This window comes from Idiotropiscis lumnitzeri, chromosome 21 (genome assembly GCF_059441095.1).
Source record: "Idiotropiscis lumnitzeri isolate Australia: NSW breed Sydney's pygmy pipehorse chromosome 21, RoL_Ilum_1.0, whole genome shotgun sequence".
Taxonomy (NCBI): domain Eukaryota; kingdom Metazoa; phylum Chordata; class Actinopteri; order Syngnathiformes; family Syngnathidae; genus Idiotropiscis; species Idiotropiscis lumnitzeri.
In genome coordinates this window covers 11,531,794-11,552,565 of record NC_142411.1, presented here as the reverse complement: position 1 = coordinate 11,552,565, position 20,772 = coordinate 11,531,794, and the positions used below count along the sequence as shown (strand labels likewise).

General features: G+C 43.2%; 1 protein-coding gene across 3 annotated transcripts in view; it reads right to left on the bottom strand.

Annotated features, from left to right (window-relative positions):
* Nucleotides 1–1,297: 1,297 nt before the first annotated feature.
* kcnk10a (potassium channel, subfamily K, member 10a) overlaps nt 1,298–20,772 on the bottom strand; it is a 41,527-nt gene continuing 22,052 nt past the window's right edge. For all 3 annotated transcript variants that reach the window (XM_088286162.1, XM_088286161.1, XM_088286163.1), the window contains 2 exons: nt 20,271–20,413; nt 1,298–4,528 (listed from right to left, as the gene is read on the bottom strand). In XM_088286162.1, coding sequence (XP_088142288.1) covers nt 3,851–4,528; nt 20,271–20,413 — 821 coding nt within the window. In that variant the 3' untranslated portion in view covers nt 1,298–3,850. The remainder of the gene's footprint in view (nt 4,529–20,270; nt 20,414–20,772) is intronic.

The following is a 20,772-nucleotide window of genomic DNA, read 5'->3' as shown; positions in this document are numbered from 1 at the left end:
GGAAATGTTGAATATGGACTGTACATATGACTGCTGCGAGACATATAGTACATTAAAGCTAATGCAGTGGTGACTTTGCATGTTTTGTAATATATTTGTCCATTTTTGTTTGAAAAATCTTTCATATTTTTCTGCTTTTATTCCACGGCACCTTAGCTCAACATGTTCAAACTCAAGCACAGAAGAAAATATGAAGGTTGTACAAATAAAGGTGTTACATTTGTATGTTGGCTTGTTTTTTGGAATGTTTTTTCTGGGGTTAGAATCCCACTTGGAGAAAATTCCACCATCTATGCCGTACACTCCTCTCAAAGTATGGGAAAAGTGAGGACCATGTATTTTTTTCCCCAGGAAAACATTATAGTTTGGCATTAAAAAAAAAAGAATATGAAATAAACAATAAAAATTTCATTTCAAACATTTTTTCCATTTGTTTTGGTACTTTGTATTTTTTTTTGTATTTATGGCTGGATCAGAAACATGTCGTGGAAGATGGCATTATTTGGAAAGAACTGTCCGAACAAATATTTAAAATAAAGACGTAAAATAGTAGATGAATAGAACATATTTATGTTTAAATCCTTGCAATGACTCCATCAAATCCCATTTACATCACCCAAATTTTGAGTAGTCCTAAACTGTTATTTTCATAGAACCTGCATTTTCCTGTTGTAAATGAGTTGCAACTTGCGAGAACTCGCTTTGCTTTTTTATTTGTTTATTTATTTTACAAAGAGGAAAGTGCTTTGTGATTAAAAAGGTCTACATCATAAATATCGAAACATAACTACAATCTGCTTATGCGTTCTCATTGCCTTACATAGCAGTTTTTAGGAAACATGACAACTACATGTTCAGAAATGGAATAGTCAATTATGAATAGTCATCATCACTGCACAAAATAATTCCCAATGTTTTACTTAAATCTTGGCACTGATTTTTTCATTTTGGGATAGTCCCTTATCTAATATGTTTTGTATGATAACTTGTGGCGGCATGGTGGCCGAATGGTTAGCACGATGGCCTCACAGTGAGAGACAGCATCGGGCGTGGTTCGATCCCGGCTCCGGCCATCCTGTGTGGAGTTTGCATGTTCTCCCCGTGCTTGCGTGGGTTTCCTCCGGGTACTCCGGTTTCCTCCCACATTCCAAAAACATGCATGGCAGGCCGATTGAACACTCTAAATTGCCCCTAGGTATGAGTGTGAGCGTGGATGGTTGTTCGTCTCTGTGCACCCTGCAATTGGCTGGCAACCAGTTCAGGGTGTCCCCCGCCTACTGCCCGAAGATAGCTGGGATAGGCTCCAGCACCCCCCGCGACCCTAGTGAGGACAAGCGGTAAAGATGATGGATGGATGGATGATAACTTGTGTGGTAGGGGCATTCCCAAAAATAATACATCTAGCCTTTCACCCCACATAATCAAGTTTCTGATGCTTGGCAGTCAACTTGTGTATCCAATCCAGATATAGATATTTAAGAATAAAAGATGAAGTGTTGATCTATTGTGTTGTGGTCACAGCTGTGGTTGAGCAGCTTTAGATTTGTTTGTCGGGGCTATGGTAGATGATAGTCAAGGCAACATCCACTCATTGATGACATCATTGATTTTTTTTCCCAGTCACCTACTTGCTGTGTGAGCCTTCAATCATAAGCCTGTTCAATCACTCACATGGATTTTTTTTTCTTTTTTAACCCTTCATTTTTACAATAAAGAAGTTATTGATCAACCACTTGTGTTATGGTATAAATCAGGCGCTGCCGTGTAGTTTCTCCTTTTCGCCGTTACAGGCTGACAAGAGGATTGAATTATTTTAAATGATTGAGCAGTCGAGTTATTTGCAAAGATAGTCATAATTGCAGGAAGAATGAGTGTCAGCAGTACCTGGCTCAAGGAACAAAAATGTGTGGCTCGTTCAGGGCTGGATAGCTTGAGCTTTCCTTATTATTAATCTGAATTAGCAAATTTCTGATCACTTCAGATTCTGAGTCTAAGGAATTTACAAATAATAACCCTTTTTCTTTAATTTGACAGATCTGGATGTGAAATAATTACTTTCTATTGAGATTTTACCTCAAATTGGTAAACTTTCATTGTAGGCTATGTGGTGATTGTTGGGTATGCTGTGATCTACAGTCCTTGTTTAGTCCAATTTTTTTTTTTGCATGTCACTTGTCGAAAGCATCCTTCATCCTTCACTCAAAATTTCTGAGGAATTCTGATTCTTTGTTAAACAAGGCTTTTCTCCATGATATATACAGTGAAACCCCGCTACTTCGCGGTTCACCTTTCGCGGGTTCAGTGCTTCGCGGGTCTAAAAAATATTACAAAATTAAAAACTTTTTTGCCCGGGCACGATCAGGGCTCTCCATTCGCTCCGCTCCGCGGGGGCATTGTAGTTTCGCCGAGCGGCGCGACGGGGCGCTGGAGCGGTTAGACGGCCGGCGTGCGCTGAAGAAGAACGTGGGCGAAGAGGAGAGTGGACGAAGAAGAGCACGTTCCCCCGGGCACGATCGGGGGCGACGTTTCGCGCGGTTCGGACCGTACCAGAGCTCCGGAGGAGGCCGGCCGGCGTGCGTGGCAATTACGCAGAAGAGGAGCACCTTCCGCCCGGGGCACGAGCGGGGCGAAATGAAACCGAGTTCAACCGAACGGAAACATGCTTCGGGGGAGCAGGTCCGGCGTGCGTGACAATTAAGCCGAAGAGGAGCATCTCTTCCGCCCGGGCACAAGCGGAGCGCGAGGCTGTCAGTTATGAATGAATAAATGAATAAATAAATAAATGAAGAATGCCACCTTTGATTTCACAGGGCACACCGGACGGCGTACCAGCAGGTAAAAGTCGAAGTAATTAATTAAATACAAAAAGAAGTAATTGAATAAATACAAAAATAATGGCTGGGGAAGAAAAAAAATAATAAGTTTTAATAATAATTTGTTTTTTTTTTGTTATGACATGAATTTCACTCTCTCTCTCTACCCGTATTCTATATGGTGTACTGTATACAGGTGGGTATACTGTATACCTGTATAGGTTTTTTTAAGCATTTTTGAAGGTGCGCCGCTACTTCGCGGATTTTCAGTTTTCGCGGGTGGTCTCGGTCCCCATAAACCGCGATAACCGGGGTTTCACTGTATATATATATATGTATATATAATGATTTATTGTACAATGTATGTAGATGTACCTTGCAGAATCGCATGAGCCAATCTCGGTGACGGCTTTTGCTTTTGAAGTAAGAGGGTTTTGAGACGTGGGAGAGGGGGGTATACGGTGGTGGATGTAGACGAATTGTCCACTTTGGAAGGGAACCGCCGACGGAAGTCTTGTGTATGGAGGTTGCTGATGTATTCCCCATTGAAGACTAATTGCCGAGGGGATAGGATGCTGACATACAGTTTAGCCACCTTTGGAAGGTAATTGCAGACGAGGGGGTGGGGTGTGACTTATTTCATAGACCAACCCCCCCCCCAAATTCTATGCTTTTCTTTTTACTTAAAAAAAAAATAATAAATAATCTTGTGTCAGGCTGGTACCAGACCGTGGACCAGTGGTTGGGGACCTCTGCTTTAGCACTTGTTGGAGGAACACTTTTCCCCAGTGGCCATCACTTGGCATAAAAGTGTACAACCTATGAGTGTATTTTGCATTGTTACACTGGATCATGGTGAAGCCAATATAACGTCTACCTCATATTCTTAGGGCACTGTGAATACTGCATGTCAACAGAACAGTATACGATACTGTAGCACAAAGAAGCAGGCATTGTGCCTGCTTAAGCACATACTGGTGAAAGAGAAAACTTAAGGCACAAATGGTGGCATTTTTAAACATTTTTTAAAACGGCTGTTAGGGGCCCATCTCAATATGTAGCTCTTTCATTTCAAGTGTTTCATCATTTTTGTTCTCTTTGGTTTGCTCAAAAATAAGCCCATTATGTGACTTGTAAGCTTCTACAAACGACGGAAATTCAGACAAGCTTGTATTGCACTCCTTGTCTTCAGTCTCTTCATGTTCCTCATCCTTGCTCTTCCCTTCATCCATAACAGGTGTGCTACAATCAAAGGTGGCCGTATTCCAACCATAAGCTTCACTATGCGGACGGCGAGTTTCTTCTGTGATGTTCGTCTTCAATTCTCTATTCCTATTGCGTTTTGCCAGCTTGGTGACAGAACCCAGGCGGTTAAAAATGTTGTCCTCAGATGCGGTTTGGTGGTTGGCCTGACGGTCGCACTGCTCAGCACCCCTTAGTCGAAGATTGTTCAACTTAGTGTCAATGCTCTCCTGGGAGGAGGTTTTGTAGCTGTTGGTGTCCAGACTGTTGAAGAAGGCTCGGCGTTCTGGAGAAAGCATATCCATGGACACCGCACGTTGATCCAGGCCGAGTTGTCGTCTCTCCATACTGCGGATGGTGGCAGCACGCTGCAGTTTGTCGCTGACCTCAACACTCATACGCCGCCTTGTCTCTCTCAACTCTGCTCGCACATTTGCTTTCCACTCTGCTGCATGAGCCTTGATTTCCCCAACCTTGGAAAAATACACAAATTATTTTAGTGATTGACGTCATAGTTAAAAACAACCCCTGGGGTCAAGTGTGAATTCTTGAGAAACTAGACAAAGTGAAAACATCAAATTAGGATAACCCTGTTTTTGGACTTCATGAAAAAAAAATATTTGAATGCAATTTAGAGAGAATAGAAGGATCACTTTACGCCAAGATATGAAACAGTTATCATGACTAAAATGATAACTATTATCACATTAATCAAATAGATGTTAAAAGGTGCAGAAAATAAATAAAAAATGAAATACATAAAAAACATTGCAATTTATTAGTTCCAAAACAAAAAAACTAACATCCGCAACACTATGTTCCATTAGACATTTGAGACCACCCAAATTTCTGAAAAGACTAAAGATGATAGTGATTAATTTAATAGTAGTTGGACTCTTTTTCAGTGGTTGGAAACGTGTGGCTCGCCGACCTAAATTGCCTCCCCGACAATTATATCTGTATCGCGAATACATGCACCGAACTGACTGCCGAACCCAAGTGGGGATTTAATGACATCAAAAGAAATACACTGATGTTTAGGCCTATTGGCCCACCAGACATTATTTTTGCAAGCTTTGTAAAAATCCAAAAGCCAACACGCACGCTAACTGGTTTACATAAGCATGCATTTATCTTCCAATTAAAAAATGAGAGCTCTAACGAGAATTGAAGGACACATTGATTACAATGGCCAACCAAATAATTATTGAATGCCAAAGATATTTTAATGGTCTACAACCTCATCAAACTTGAAGCATAAAGAATATGCCAATGTCATAACCTCCTTATTGTTAGCACTTTTGTTGAACAACAATATGGAATATTTGAAAAATTAGAGCTGTTTCTCAAAAAACAAATTCATTTTTAATGCAGTGACATAAAAATACCCTAAAACTGTTCAAACTTTTTTGGCACCCAAATGTGTGTTGAGTAGTGATATGGGTACTTCGGCCCGAGTCCATCCTGGAGCAAGCCGTGTCTGAGCATGGCTTCACCATCAATCGGGTGAGATGGATGAGTAGCGATATGGGCACTTCAGTCCCGGAACGAAGGAGATCATCATCGACTTCAGGAGGAACAAGACTGTACTATTGAATTTGTGGCGTGAGCCGTTCTTTATTGAAGTGCGCAACAATCAGCAACATACAGCAGCGCAAAAAAACGGAAGTAAACAAAGAGTCTTCTTCGCGATACACAAAGTCACAGCATTAAACAGCATCACCCATTGACAAATTACCGTACTACAACACTCCCACTTAATTTTACAATGGTATCTCGAAGTTTTAAACAATTTTACAGAGCTGTGCTCCCTTTTTCAAAAATGTCAAGAAAGGCAAATCAAAAGCACATTTCTCTTTTACAGTGAACTTCAGGAACTCTTTTTTCACATTTCTTCAGGAACTCTTTACACGTTTCACACATTTTAACCAATTCAACTGTCAGACACCAACATATATTTAGACTGGAAATAGTCCAATTTCCCTCCTAAGATTTTCAAATCTTTGTTTTGTAAGTGGCTTGGTCAATATATCCGCTTTTATGTCATTTGTTGGACAATATTTTATCTCAATTTGTCCATTCTGGACACATTCACGGATGTAGTGGTATCGAATGTCAATGTGTTTAGTTCTGGAGTGGTCCACAGGATTCTTTGCAATTGCGATTGCTCCTTGGTTGTCTACCAAAATTCTTATGGACATATCCTTCATCCCAAGATCGCTCAGTAATCGTCTCAACCAAACACCTTCTTGTGCAGCTTGACTCAGTGCGACATATTCAGCTTCAGCTGTTGAAAGTGCAACTGTCGCCTGTTTCTTGCTAAGCCAGCTCACGGCTCCTCCACTTACTAGGAATATGTTGCCTGTTGTTGAGCGGCGGTCATCTTGATCACCTGCCCAATCAGCATCAGAGAATCCGATCAAAGCATCTGTGTTTGAATGCTCACACTTGAGAGAAAGGTTTGCTGTCCCTTTCAAGTATCGGAATATCCTCTTCACAGCAGTCAGATGTGCAGCGTCTGGATTTGCGTCGAACTTAGACACAGTACTCACTGCATGAGCTATGTCTGGTCGTGTGGCCATTGCAGAATACAGCAAACTTCCTACCATTGACTGATAGATTTGTTGATTTACTGACTTACTGACACCATCGCTTTTCCTTAATTTGACATTGGCATCAGCAGGAGTTGCCACAGGGTTTGCATTGTCCATTCCATATCTCTTGAGTATAGCCTCGATATAATGCTTCTGACTAAGAAAGACACAGTTCATATCTTTGTCTTGGACCACGGATATGCCCAGTATGTAAGACAACTCACCCATGTCTTTCATCTTGTAGCGCTCACCAAGGGTCGTTTTCTGCAGGTTCATGTTCTCCTTTGACTGTGTTATCAGAATGAGATCATCAAGCTCTTCTCTTGATCTAACAAACACGCATGAATCAGCTGTACTCTGTTTAAATCCTATTTCCGTCATGAACTCGGTGAAGGCTTTGCTCCAGCAGCGAGGTGACTGCTTCAGTCCATAAATTGATTTTTTCAACTTACATACCAAGTGTTCTTGCCCAGGTTTTTAATGTATCCCTCTGGTTGCTCCATGTAGATTTCTTCTTCTAGATGTCCATTGAGGAATGCAGTTACAACGTCCATCTGTGGTACATGTAAATTGTTTTGGATAGCAAAGGACAGTAACGTACGAATTGAGTTGAATCGTACCACTGGTGAAAAGGTTTCATAATAGTCAGTACCAAACAACTGTGAGTAACCTTTGGCGACAAGTCGACACTTGTATCGCTCCAGTTGTCCATCACTACGATACTTGACTTTGAAAACCCAACTTGATCCGACTGCCTTTCTTTCCTTTGGTAAATCCACCAGGTCCCACGTTTCATTTTCCAACAGCGACTCATATTCCAAATCAGCTGCCTCCTGCGATTCCTTTGCATTAGGACTCATCATTGCTTCTTTCATCGTGACTGGTTCCGTCACAAAGCAGATTTTGGCATGCAACAATAATAACTGTATCAGCAAACTCATCATATCCATATCGCTTTGGAGCTTTTTTCAGTCGGTTACTTGTTCTAACAGGTTTATCAACAATGACCTCTTGTGTTTCACTCTCATCTCCTTCCATGCTGATTTCAGTCTCTGAGCAGGTTACTTCCACTTATTGTTTCCAATCAAAGTTGGGTTCCCTTGGAGATGACATCGCGACAAATTAGAATCCTTTTTCGTTCTTCATCATACATACGGTAACCCTTTGCATTGTTTGCATATCCCACGAAACGAAGTTTTACAGCCTTTTTGTCCAGTTTGCGTCTATCTTCGTCAGGAATATGTGCATAAGCAATACAGCCAAAAACCCTTATGTGTCTCATGTCAGGTTTTTTTCCCATACCATCTCTTGTAGGGTGTTTCTTGCTTCAAGACAGATGTGGGCAGCCTGTTCTGAATGTAAGCTGCCGTGGCTACAGCCTCTGCCCAGTACATCTTTGGTAACTTTGCATGAGATAGCATGCTTCTAGCAGCTTCAACTAGTGTCCTATTTTTTCTTTCTGCAACACCGTTTTGCTGCGGTGAGTGAGGAACAGTCATTTCATGATGGATGCCTTGATCCTTCAAATATTCTTGAAACCCCCTTGATGTGTACTCACCACCATTGTCAGTTCTCAGTCTTGTGATTTTTTGCCCACATTCATTCGAGAATGTTTTCTCAAATTCCTTAAATTTGTAAAGAACTTAATTCTTCTGTTTCATGAAGTATATCTTGCAGCATCTTGAGTAGTGATCAATGAATGTCACAAATTATTTTGCTCCACCAATAGATTCAGTGTGCATTGGACCACAGACATCACTATGAATTCTGCGTTTGGACCGTATTCTTCCAATCGACTTGTATGGCCGTTTGGACAGTTTGCCTTCCACACATCCTTCACAGAATGCAATCTCTGTTTCTGCAGAAAAGTCCACCCCTTTTACTAGATCCTTCAGTTCCTTCAGCTTGGTGGTGTGTCCCAGGCGCTGGTGCCACAGACTAGCTGCGAGTGATGCACCATGACAGGCGGGTGGATTTCCTTCAACATCCAGCTGATAAAGTCCATCAGCTCTTTGAGTTCCTCTTCCAAGGAGGATTCCATTTTTTCCACGAATGTTGCAGTGAAATTTCCTGAACTGTTCTGTATTTCCCTTTTTGGTACCAGCTCCCACTGAGAAAAGATTTCCAGATAGCTTAGGAACATACAGAACATCATACATTGTAATCCGTTTTGAATCCCTTTGTTTGAAAGTCATTTCCAAACCGACATTTCCTATTCCAAGGGCATCAACCACCCTGCCGTCACCTAGTTTTACAGTCTGTGCCTTTAAGAACTGGTGGTATTCTTGAAGTATGTCTTTATCACATGTCATGTGCTTTGATGCTCCTGAATCAATCAACCATTCACCTTGTTGCGATTTGTTAGTTGAATGTACTTCTTTCGTGACAAAAGCAACTTCTGTCGCATCTTCTTCATCTTCACACATCATGCTTTTAGCCTTGTGAGTTTTCTGCTTAGCTTTGCGTTTCCAGCTTGGACAATCACGCTTGATATGACCTTCTTTCCCACATTTGTAACACCTCCACTTGCTCCGTCCTTCTGCTCCCACTGCATTGGAGCTATCCTGCACAGTTGCCTGAAATTGTGTGGACATGGCTGATGCACCACCTGTTACAGCACTAGCATTAACTCGTTTTTGCTCCTCATTTATCAATGCTTGCTGAACAAACTGCAGTGTCAGATTGTCAATCTTTGTTTCTAGTGCAGTGACAATTGTGGCATAACTTGGTGACAAGCTTCCCAAAAGTGTTACAATTTGGTCTTCCTCTTCAATTACAGCTCCTATTGCTGATAGCTGATCAGTAAGCTCCTTAATTTGTTTTACAAGCTGAGACAAACTGGGTTGTACTCACATTCAGTACTATCATGGAGAACGCCTTCTCACTCCGTTTAATGAATTCAGCCTGTGCGTGGGCGTTAGCATCGGCGGCTAGCGTGTCTGTCTCTGTTAGCATGCCCCACAGTCCTTTAGCCTTTAGCAAGTGCTCCATCTGAAACTTCCACGTTGCCCAATTCTCCGGTCCGCTCAGCTTGTCAATAAACAGCTTCTCATCCATCGTGAAATCCCACGGTACTGTTTATCTCTTTCAAAAAACTCGTGTAAGCAGCCTTTTTAGCGCCGTTCTGGGCCCATAACCTATTGAATTTGTGGCATGAGCCGTTCTTGATTGAAGTGCGCAACAAATTACCGTACTACAACATGTACCACTCCCCACCTCCCTCTACATCAAAGGCGTGTGTGTGGAGAGGGTCCACACATTCAAGTTCCTGGGAGTAGAGATCTCCGAAGACCTCTCCTGGACACACAACATCACAGCAGTGATAAAGAAGGTCCACCAGCGTCTGCACTTCCTGAGGGTACTCGGGAAATTCAACCTGGACAGAAAGCTGCTGCTGGCCTTCTACCACTCGTCCATCGAGAGCCTGCTGACGTACTGTGTCTCCACCTGGTACGGTGGCTGCACTGAGGCAGACTTCAGAGGACAGTCAAAACAGCACACAGGAATATTGGCTCTCCCCTCCCTGTCGGTGCCTCAGTAGAGCTCTCAATATCGTCAGAGAAAATACTCGCCCAAGCTCACACCTGTGTGACCTGTTGCCTTTTGGCAGGCGCTACAGGTGCATCAAAACAAAGACGAACAGACTGAAAAACTGTTTCTTCCCGAGAGCCATCTCCATGCTGAACTCTCAGTTACACCTACCCTTAACTTGCAGAACAGCAACATAATGTGTTTATTTATTTTCAATTTAATTATTTAATGTTTATTTCATCTATTTTATAGATATAATTAAATTATTGTTGTATTGCACTGGAGCGGGGAGCTCTCTAATCTCGTTGCAGACTGAGTACAATGACAACAAAGGGCATTCGGATTCTTATTCTGATTCTGAGCAAGCCCTGTCTGAGCATGGCTTCACAATCAATCGGGGGAGACGGATCCTCAGCACGTTTGGCCCAGAACAGTGACCGTCTTTGTGTGACGTACCCCTTTGCCTAGGACAAGAGACAACTCTCTGAATTGAAGCATCATCCGAAAGCACAGAAATAGAAAGTAACTAGGGTAGTTGAATATTTTATTTGTTTGCTTTTTCTATACCTTTGTAGCCTTGATAACGACTGTTCCTGTGTTTCTGACTTATTAATCTTTTGGCTGACAGTAAGGCAAGTGAGTGTGAGTGTGCATGTAACGTAACTAAGTTCTCAACACCGCCGACACCGCAGAAGAAGTTGAAGTAAAAGATCTGATAGTCGTAAAATTGTGGTGACCAACTGTCATAATTTGTGTAATAAAGCATTGAAAAATAAATCATTTTTAATTTAGGGATGACGGAATTGTGGTAACAATGATGGGCTGACGATAAAGAAGGTCCACCAGCGTCTGCACTTCCTGAGGGTCCTCAGGAAATTCAACCTGGACAAGAAGCTGCTGCTGGCCTTCTACCATTCGTCCATCGAGAGTTGGGCTGCACGATATTGGAAAAAAACTGACATTGCGATTTTTGGGGAGGTTGCGATGTAAATTGCGGTATTGAAAGTAGAAAAATTTTCACCAGATGACTTAAATAGGGCGGCACGGTGGCCGAATGGTTAGCACGATGGCCTCACAGTGAGAGACAGCATCGGGCGTGGGTTCGATCCCGACTTCGGCCATCCTGTGTGGAGTTTGCATGTTCTCCCCGTGCTTGCGTGGGTTTCCTCCGGCTACTCCGGTTTCCTTCCACATTCCAAAAACGTGCATGGCAGGCCGATTGAACACTCTAAATTGCCCCTAGGTATGAGTGTGAGTGCGGACGGTTGTTCGTCTCTGTGTGCCCTGCAATTGGCTGGCAACCAGTTCAGGGTGTCCCCCGCCTACTGCCCGAAGATAGCTGCGATAGGCTCCAGCACCCTCCGTGACCCTAGTGAGGAGAAGCGGTACAGAAGATGGATGGATGACTCAAATAGTTTTGTTTGGGAAGAATTTGGTTAACTCACCATGACACCATTGGATTCTGAAGGATTGTATTACGATTACTGGCATTATTTTAAACACTTACGGGACAGAATGTCTATTTAATTTAGCAGGTTCATATTTACTGAATATGTTAAACATTGATGAAACAAGAAGCATTTATCAAATGAAACTAGAAGCACAGGTCACAAGAATGACTGGGATTGTAGTCCTGATGTTTACTGATTTATTATATTATTCTCATACGCTATATTTATAGTACTTAGTTTAAATGTGTGAACTTTATTGAAATTTTCAGTAGTGAGACAAACTTACACACATAGCATTGCCATGACCTGCACTCACATTCACAGCACTTCAAGGACAAATACGACGAAGCACATTCTCCTGTGTAGATGCAAACATACCAAATTGGGCACTGGAGGTGTCACAGGGACGCAATTGCAAAAACATATTCCGAAAGACATACCAATTTGAGATCGGAGCACATGAAACATACACACGCACATTAACACGCACACCGACAAGATTACAGGGAAATGCTAGCACAAGAGACGGAGAGACTGCCCGCTGGAGAAGGCCAGCCTTGGCGTGCCAGTCTTGGGGACCAGACGGGAATCAACCTTCCAGACGGTGACTAACCTGGAGAGTATCTTCCCTTGGACATGGACCTGTGCCGTGGGAGGGAGCGAGGGCTACATTCCCCTTGACATAAAAAAAACTCCTATAAAATCTGAAGCTGGGGTGAAAGATGCGCACCATTTTTCGATTGTGCTCGTTCGAGTACAGTTTCTCGTGAGATTAAGAAAAAGCCACCCAGATATCTGTCTTTAAACTATGTCCTGAACTCCAGAAATCGAAGTAACTAAATATCGGAACTCTAATCAGTCGTTGAGTCTTTATTTGACACTATTCTTCTTGAGTACAAAAAAAACGAATATGCATTAGTGTAAGTTTGGCTTCTCAGGTCCATTTACTAAATACTTTTCATTTCCTCGGTGACTCAACTCCAACAATTCATATAATAATTCAGATATTTAACGTTGTATTTCCCACTTCAATGTAAACAGCAGCAAAATATTATATTTTAAACAAAAAAATAAACAAAAGACCGTTGCACTAGTCCCTTCACTCCTTTACAAAAACAGAAGAAAATAAAAAACCTCGAAAGCAGCAACAGTTATAAACATGTTTAAACTAAAATATAAAATATGAAAGCAGGTGTATTACAAAAATATTAAAAATAAATGAGGCGCTACAAAATCCAGTTTGCGAACAGCGACTATTGAGTTCAAACTTCTTATTTATTAAGAGGATAGTCAGACGGATGTATGACGCTAATGTCCGGCGTTGTGATTGGGCGAGCATTATATGCTGCTTGAAATGGCTCATCTTCAACATGTATTTTCTGTTTATTATACAGCATTGGGATGGCCACTTGAGAGAAATACGTGCGCAACGGCATTTTATACCTTTTGTTCAGCGTGCGGATCATTTTTTTTAACCTCGCTTACGTGACGCCGTTGAGTTGCTTGCACCGTGTTTTTTGCGACGTGAAAAGTGAATACATTCATGTTCTGTCATTGTTTTTGAGTAGATGGTTTCACCACGGGTCCCACTAATGAGTTTGAACTGGTTATACAGGGGCTTGTAATAGCGATTCAAAGATAAAGATAAAGATGTCCTTTAATAGTCCCACTATGGGGAAATTTGAGGTGTTACAGCAGCAAAGATATAGATCACAGAGGCGGCGGCGTAATGTAGCTGTTAATGTATAACATTAGCAGCAGACATTCATAAAAAGCATGCAAATATACACAGTATAAATGTATATACACAGATCCCCAAGTATATACACACACATCTCACAACATATGCAGTGTAAGAAAACACTCCTAATGCCTGTCCATAGTACAGAGGGGAAATTAATAAAAACGCTGCAATGATAAAAAATACTGAATGACTGAAAATACTGTAATGATAAAAATACTGCAATGATTAAAAGTATAGTAAATATCGTGAAAGTACTGTAATAATAAAATCTACTGCAATGATAAAATATACTGCAATGATAAAAGTACTGTAGTGGTAAAAGTACTGCAATGATAAAAAAAAATACTGCAATGATAAAAGTATTGAAAGTACTGTAATAGTGAAAGTACTGCAATGATATAAATACTGCAGTGATAAAAGTACTGTAATAAGAATACTGTAATGGTAAACGAAATTCAGCATTGGTCAGTATTTAAGTACAGCATTGGATAAAGCCCAATAGTAGTGTGTATTGCATTCTAGGACTGCACAATTGCACTAATGCCCGCCTGTTTGTAGGCCTGACCTAATGTTCATGTTAAAAAGTCTGACAGCAGCCGGCAGGAACGAGCGGCGAAATCTCTCTTTCGTACAGCGAGGGTGTAACAGTCTATCACTGAAGGAGCTGTGGAGTGTTTTAAGAGTGTCATTGAGTGGGTGCGCTGGGTTGTCCAGCATTGATGACAGTTTTGCCGTCATCCTCCTGCCCCCCACTGAGTCCACAGAGTCCAGGGAGCAGCCCAGGACAGAGCTGGCCCTCCTCACTAGTTTGTCCAGTCTCTTTTTGTCCCGGCCCGAGATGCCTCCTGCCCAAGAGACCACTCCATAGAAAATGACCGGTGAAACCACAGAGTCATTGAAGTTCCTGAGGAGTGTCCCCCGAACGCCAAAGGACCTCAGCCTCCTGAGTAGGAAGAGTCTGCTCTGGCCCTTCCTATAGAGAGCGTCTGTGTTGTCGCTCCAGTCCAGTTTATTGTTCAGATGACCACCCAGGTACTTGTAAGTTGAGACCCTCTCAACGTCTGTGGATATTCACTGGTGCAGGTGGAGAGTGCCGACGCTTGCAGAAATCCTTTGGATTTCCCAGCGTTGATTTGGAGGCGGTTCTGCTGACACCAGTCCACAAAACCCTGCGTAACCCCTCTGTACTCCCGATTGTTTCCGTCAGTGATGAGGCCAACAATCGCAGAGTCATCAGAGAACTTCTGCAGGTGACAGGTGGAGGAATTGTATTTACAGTCCGAGGTGTAGAGGGTGAACAGGAACTGCGGCGCTCCCGTGCTGCAGAGGAGCGCGTCAGACACACAGTCCTGTGTCCTCACGTACTGTGGCCGGTTTGTGAGGTAGTCGTGGATCCATGTGATGAGGTTGTGGGCCACTCCCGCCTGCTCCAGCTTGTCTCCCAATACGGTGGGCTGGATGGTGTTGAAAGCACTGGAGAAATCAAAGAACATGATCCTCACCATGCCCCCCGCCTTCTCCAGGTGGGAGAGTGAAGTGTGGAGCAGGTAGATGATGGCATCATCCACACTGATGCCAGGCTGGTATGCGAACTGGAGTGGGTCCATTGAGGAGGTGACCAGGGGGCACAGATGGACGAGAACCAGTCTCTCCAGGGTCTTCATCAGATGAGACGACAGCGCCACTGGTTTGAAGATGTTGAGCTCCTTCGGCTGGGGGGTCTTTGGAAACGGAACCAGGCAGGATGTTTTTCACAGCTGGGGGACTCTGCCCAGCTTCAGGATCAGGTTGAACATGTGCTGGACGATTCCACACAGCTGGTCTGCGCAGGATTTGAGGATCTGGGAGCTAATCCCATCTGGACCTGCTGCCTTCCTCGCCTTCATCTTCCTCAGCTGGTTCTTCACCTGAGATGTTGTGAGGAACAAGGCTGAGCAGGAAGAAGTGGTGGTTGTCTGATGTGGCTGGGAACTGGAGCCTGGGGAGAGAGAGAGGGGAGAGAAGAGAGGAGAGAGAGGGGGAGAGAGGGTCTCGTTCGCAGTGGAAGGGGGGCTTGGTGGGGGCTGCAGCAGGGGAGACTCAGCGGGGGCAGGCATTTGATCAAACCTATTGAAAAATAGGTTCAACTCATTTGCCCACTGAAGCCCCCCCGCCTCCTTCTGGGTCTGACCCGGTTGTCCGTGGCCTGAGATGGTCTTCAGGCCCCTCCAGACAGCCCTGGCATTGTTATGCTACAGTTGTTCCTCCATCTGCATCCTGTAGGACGTTTTCCCCTCTCTGATCCTCCTTCTCAGCTGACGTTGCACTCTCTTCAGCTCCTCCTTGTCGCTTGACACAAAAGCCCTCTTTTTCTCCTTCAGGAGAGCTTTAATATCCGGTGTGATCCAGGGTTTGTTGTTGGAGAAACATCTTACTTTCCTGGTGGTAATGGTGTTCTCCATGCAGAAATTAATATAGTCTGTAATTGTGTCTGTTAGTTCATTAATGTCCTCCCTGTGGGCTTCGCTGAATATCTCCCACACAGTTGTGTTGAAACAGTCCTTTAAGGCCTCCTCGGCTTCTCCAGACCATCTCTGAACTGTGCGTGTCACAGCTGGCTGCCTGCGGACCAGAGGTTTGTACACAGGCAGGAGAGCAACCATGTTGTGGTCAGCCTTGCCCAGCGGGGGGAGGGGCAGTGATGTGTACGCCTCCTTGGTGTTGGCATAGAAAAGGTCCAATATTTTATTGTCTCTGGTGTGGCAGGTTACATATTGTGTGAATGAAGGCAGAGAGGAGGAAAGAGAAGCATGATTGAAGTCACCAGAGAGAAGAAGCAGGGCATTTGGGTGCTGTGTTTGTAGCCTGGTCACATGCAGTCAGTACGTCAGAGGCTGTTAGCAGAGGGTGGCACGTACGCTGCCACCGCGATCACATGACTGAACTCTCGCGGCAAACAGTCCGGACGGATGCTAACAGCTATCAGCTCAATGTCCCGACTGCAAAGTTGATCCTTCACAGTTATGTGCCCAGGGTTACACCATCTATCATTAACAAACACAGCCAGCCCTCCTCCTTTCCTCTTGCCGCTCTCCAGTGTCCTGTCCGCACGTAGGACTTGGAAGCCGTCCAATTCCATGACGGTGTCCAGCGTTAGCTCTGTTAGCCACGACTCCGTGAACATCAGCAAGCTAGCCTCCCGGAAATTCCTCTCATGCCGGGTTAGTGCTGTTAGCTCGTCCATTTTATTGGGAAGGGATCTAACATTCCCCATAATAACGGGCGGGAGGACGGGGTGGTATCGTCTCCTCCTTGCCTGGCGTTTAGCCCCCGCAAGACATCCCCGTCTCTTCCTCCTCAGCTCGCGGGGTTTCGCTCCGGGAGCCGATGCGGGGTTAGCTAACAGCTGATCTCTTGTGTACACGATCGATCTTTAGCTCCGAGTTTTGTCACCGGACACGATCGCGCAGTAAACAGCCCCCAACAACAGTAAAACCACCGCAAGTTGGATGTACATTGCTGCTATGAGGTAAAATAAAATAATACTGGGTAAAGGGAAGAAACACAAGAAAAAGGCTCAATAGTGAACCACGCTGCTGTAAACAGGCAGCCACTCGCGCGGAACCGGATATGGATGGTAGGACAGGTTTGTTGTATTACCTCGTGTTTGCAGCAACAACGGCAGGGCACTGTCGGCAGAGAGTTTTTTTGTGTGTTGTATATTCCTTTGTATAGCCGAAATAAGATTTCGGATGTTGATTTTCTTTTGGGGTCTAAATCTACTGCCACTTCTGCTGCCGCCTCCTCCTCCAGTTTTCCACTGCAGTCAGGCCAGCCTCCACTCACAAAGATGAAGTCAAGCCAGCCGCTACTGTTATTTTTAATACTGTGCATCACGGAGCATTACGGAAAAGCGCCGAAAGCGTTTGCTGTTAGCCACCTTCAAAATAAAAGCTCACAAACTCATGTATGTATCAGTGGTTGGGATTTAAAATAATGTTATTAAACTTCTCTGTTCACACAGGGGGAATGCAAACGGTCTCAGAATTGCACCAAGAAATATTCTGAATTGAGATAGAAAGAGAAATTAATGTCAACTGTGCATAAATGCCTGACATTACAACTGATTTGAAAAAAAAAAGTTTTTGTTGTCCTGCAACCAGACCAGTGCTGGGGAACACTGGATCACCCCGGTGATCCAACCAAAGTACTTTCATTAAAATCTTATGTGGCATTTCAAAATAAAAGGCAAAAGAAAATCTCAACATTTGACCCTTAGACCGGATTTTGGAAAAAATCATTAATCAGTTTTCGTTATCCCGGAACCAGACCAGTGCTGGTCCACACGCTTTCTCTCCCGCAGCTCGCTTTTCGGCGGAAAGTCGCAATCATATTTTCCATGAACACTCCGAAAATGCCGCTCCACATTTCCCTTCTTTGGTATTGCAATGGTAGACTGGCAGATGAGGCAAACGCACTTCGAAAATGTCATCTTGAAAAACAACTCCTCCCATTCCGTATTAAAGTGATACGTTTTTGTCTTCTTACTTGGTCCAGCACCCCCACTCATGTTTATACCCCCCTTGAGTTCAAGAGAATAAAACGAGGGCTTAAAACCAACTCGCTAGCTTGTTAGTTGTGCTGCACTAAGCACCGTTGTTTGCGCATGCGTGCTGACCTATGTGTCACAAAAAAAAAAATAAATCATGTGTCATCTGACTGGGTGCCCTGAATCAATCACATGACGAATAACGATAGGCTGACATCAATTTTTTAATGTCATGCGATCTACCCATACTACCTTTGCGATCGACTGGTAGATCGCGATTGACGTAATGACCACCCCGATGTAGAGCATAGTGTAGCGCGCTGGTTTCATGAGACAAACCAAAGGTTTCAGTGTACTAAAAAAATAAATAAATAAAATAAAATAAAAAAGACAAACATCACTCATCCTACGATGCGCACATTGCAATCGTGATGTTCGAACGGCATATCGTGCAGGCCTAATCGAGAGCCTGCTTGACCTGCTGTGTCTCTACCTGGTACTTGGCTGCACTAGGGCAGACAGAGTGAGAGACTCCAGAGAACAGTCAAAACAGCGCCGAGGATTATTGGCTGCCCTCTCCCCTCCCTGTCGGACATCTACACCATCCGGTGCCTCAGCAGAGCTCTCAATATCATTAAAGACAATACTCACCGAGCTCACCCCTGTTCGACCTGTTGCCCTCTGGCAGGCGCTACAGGTGCATCAAAACAAAGACTAATAGACTGAAAAACAGTTTCTTCCCGAGAGTCATCTCCATGCTGAACTCTCACACACTCCTACCTTGCAGAACAGCAACATAATGTAAACACATTTATTCAATTTCGTATTTATTTTCGATTTAATTATTTAATCTTTAATTAATCTAATTTATATATTCAAATAAATTATTGTTGTATTGCACTGAAGAGGGGAACTCTCAAATCTCGTTGCACACTGAGTACAATGACAATAAAGGGCTTTCTGATTATGATTATGATTATGATCCCAACTGATAACAGATAGGAATAGCAGTTTGCCTAATGTAAATGTTATATCGGCCTGGGATAGAATTGTTAGGAAAGAAATTTGGCCCGTGGCCAAATTAACATGGATGTGTGCGTCAGTAAATTTTGCCAATCCATCAGTCGTCAATTGCCAGCACCCTTCTGTTATGGTCAGTCATCATTATTTTAAACTGAACCAAAAATGCCCTTGTCAGTCACTCATTGTTATTTTAACCACTCTTGTCTCTCCTGCACTTGTCTCTGCTAAATCTATTCCATAATTATTTATAATCATTTCCATTACAGCACTTTGGTGCATTCCGCCACCAACGGTACAGGAACTGCAAAGGGACTTGGCAGGCTTAGTTATCTACTATAGGTCAAAGCCTCAAAGCCCAGCGTTTCTGGCAATGCGTTTCCATATATGGTCAATAAAGTTCGCTCAAAGCAACACCGCTATATATTCACCCCCATGTCAGTCGTCAGCAAAATGGGAATCCACCACTGAGAAGGTCGACCGGTTAGCGACAATTAAGAAAAACCACAAAAAACGCTTTCATCACCACTTAGTCCATCAGTTTTATTAAGTTTCTTGTCATTCATTTGTTTTTTGCCAGCAAACTGGGTGTATGTCAGTAACGGACTGACGTAACCTTCCCTCAGTACAGATGGAAAGACCACAGACTTTTTGCAGACCCATCAGTCTTTGTTATTGTATTCATGCAAGTGTTATTATTCCAAGCTGAATTTTTGTTCTGCACAAAGAAGAGGATTGATTCCTCTTTCTCCCAAAAAATAAATGTATGAAAATTGCAAGCCAATCAGGTGGCTTCATGCTAAAACTTTAAAATAAAAACTATCTTGGCTCACAGCTCAACAGCTTTAAACAAACTGTAAATAAACCATGGTCAGTGTGTTGCAATAAGCCCGCACTTGCTTGGTCCTTCTCATTAGAGGAAAGTCCCAAATGAAAGGACGTCCAAACCCTCTCAGAAGAAGTAGTTTTGGTGCCCCAGATGTAACTTGAAGACAGCCTGACTATATCTAGTGAGTACCTGTCAATCAATGTACACAAACTCAGGTTCCTTGTCTGCCGATGAGGTCCCTGGTGCCAGTTCCTGCAAAAGAGCGTCCCTGTCTTCGACCACCAACCATCTCACAATGCACCTAATCAACTTTGCCCCTCCCACAATTGAGGAACCCACTGGAGGTGGTGATATTATGCAACTTACTTTTAATTTTTAAGAATGGCATTTCCACTCTCTTACTGTTCCATTAAAGGAGCCAAATGAAGCTCACCCCGTTGCATTCCTCTGTTGCAAAGTAAATCATTCTAAACCATTTCAAAGCAGCATTAAATGATAAAAAAAGTGTGAGTGAATACCTCTTCTTTAGTCTTTTTCGATAGCACCCTCAACCAGTCGCCAATCATGTTTAGCACTGCGGCGAAATAGGCCAGACCACCCAGGATCCAAAACCACACCAGAGGTCTATACCACTTGCGATAGTCAATCCTCCGGTTTCCGCCTGAGAGGAAAAGATGCCATAAATAAGAGTCTCATCCATTTCCAATACCGCTTGTCCTCATTAGGCTAAAATGACTTTGCACAGGAGCACAATCTAAACCGATAAGTGTCTCATTCTCAACACAAAAAGAAACTAAGCTGAAATAAGAATTACTCCCAATAATGTAATGTAATAAGTCAAAATTTTAATGAGAAAGGACAGTTCAGAAACTCTTTAATTGAAGAGAGTTCAAAACTATATAATGTATGCATTAATTTGGTCACTGTTAAGGTTGAAATAGATGGAACCAAATGTCCAAAAGTGTGTGTGAAAATGAACTTGTTAAAACTCCTTGAATTTATTGATATCATCCATGAACG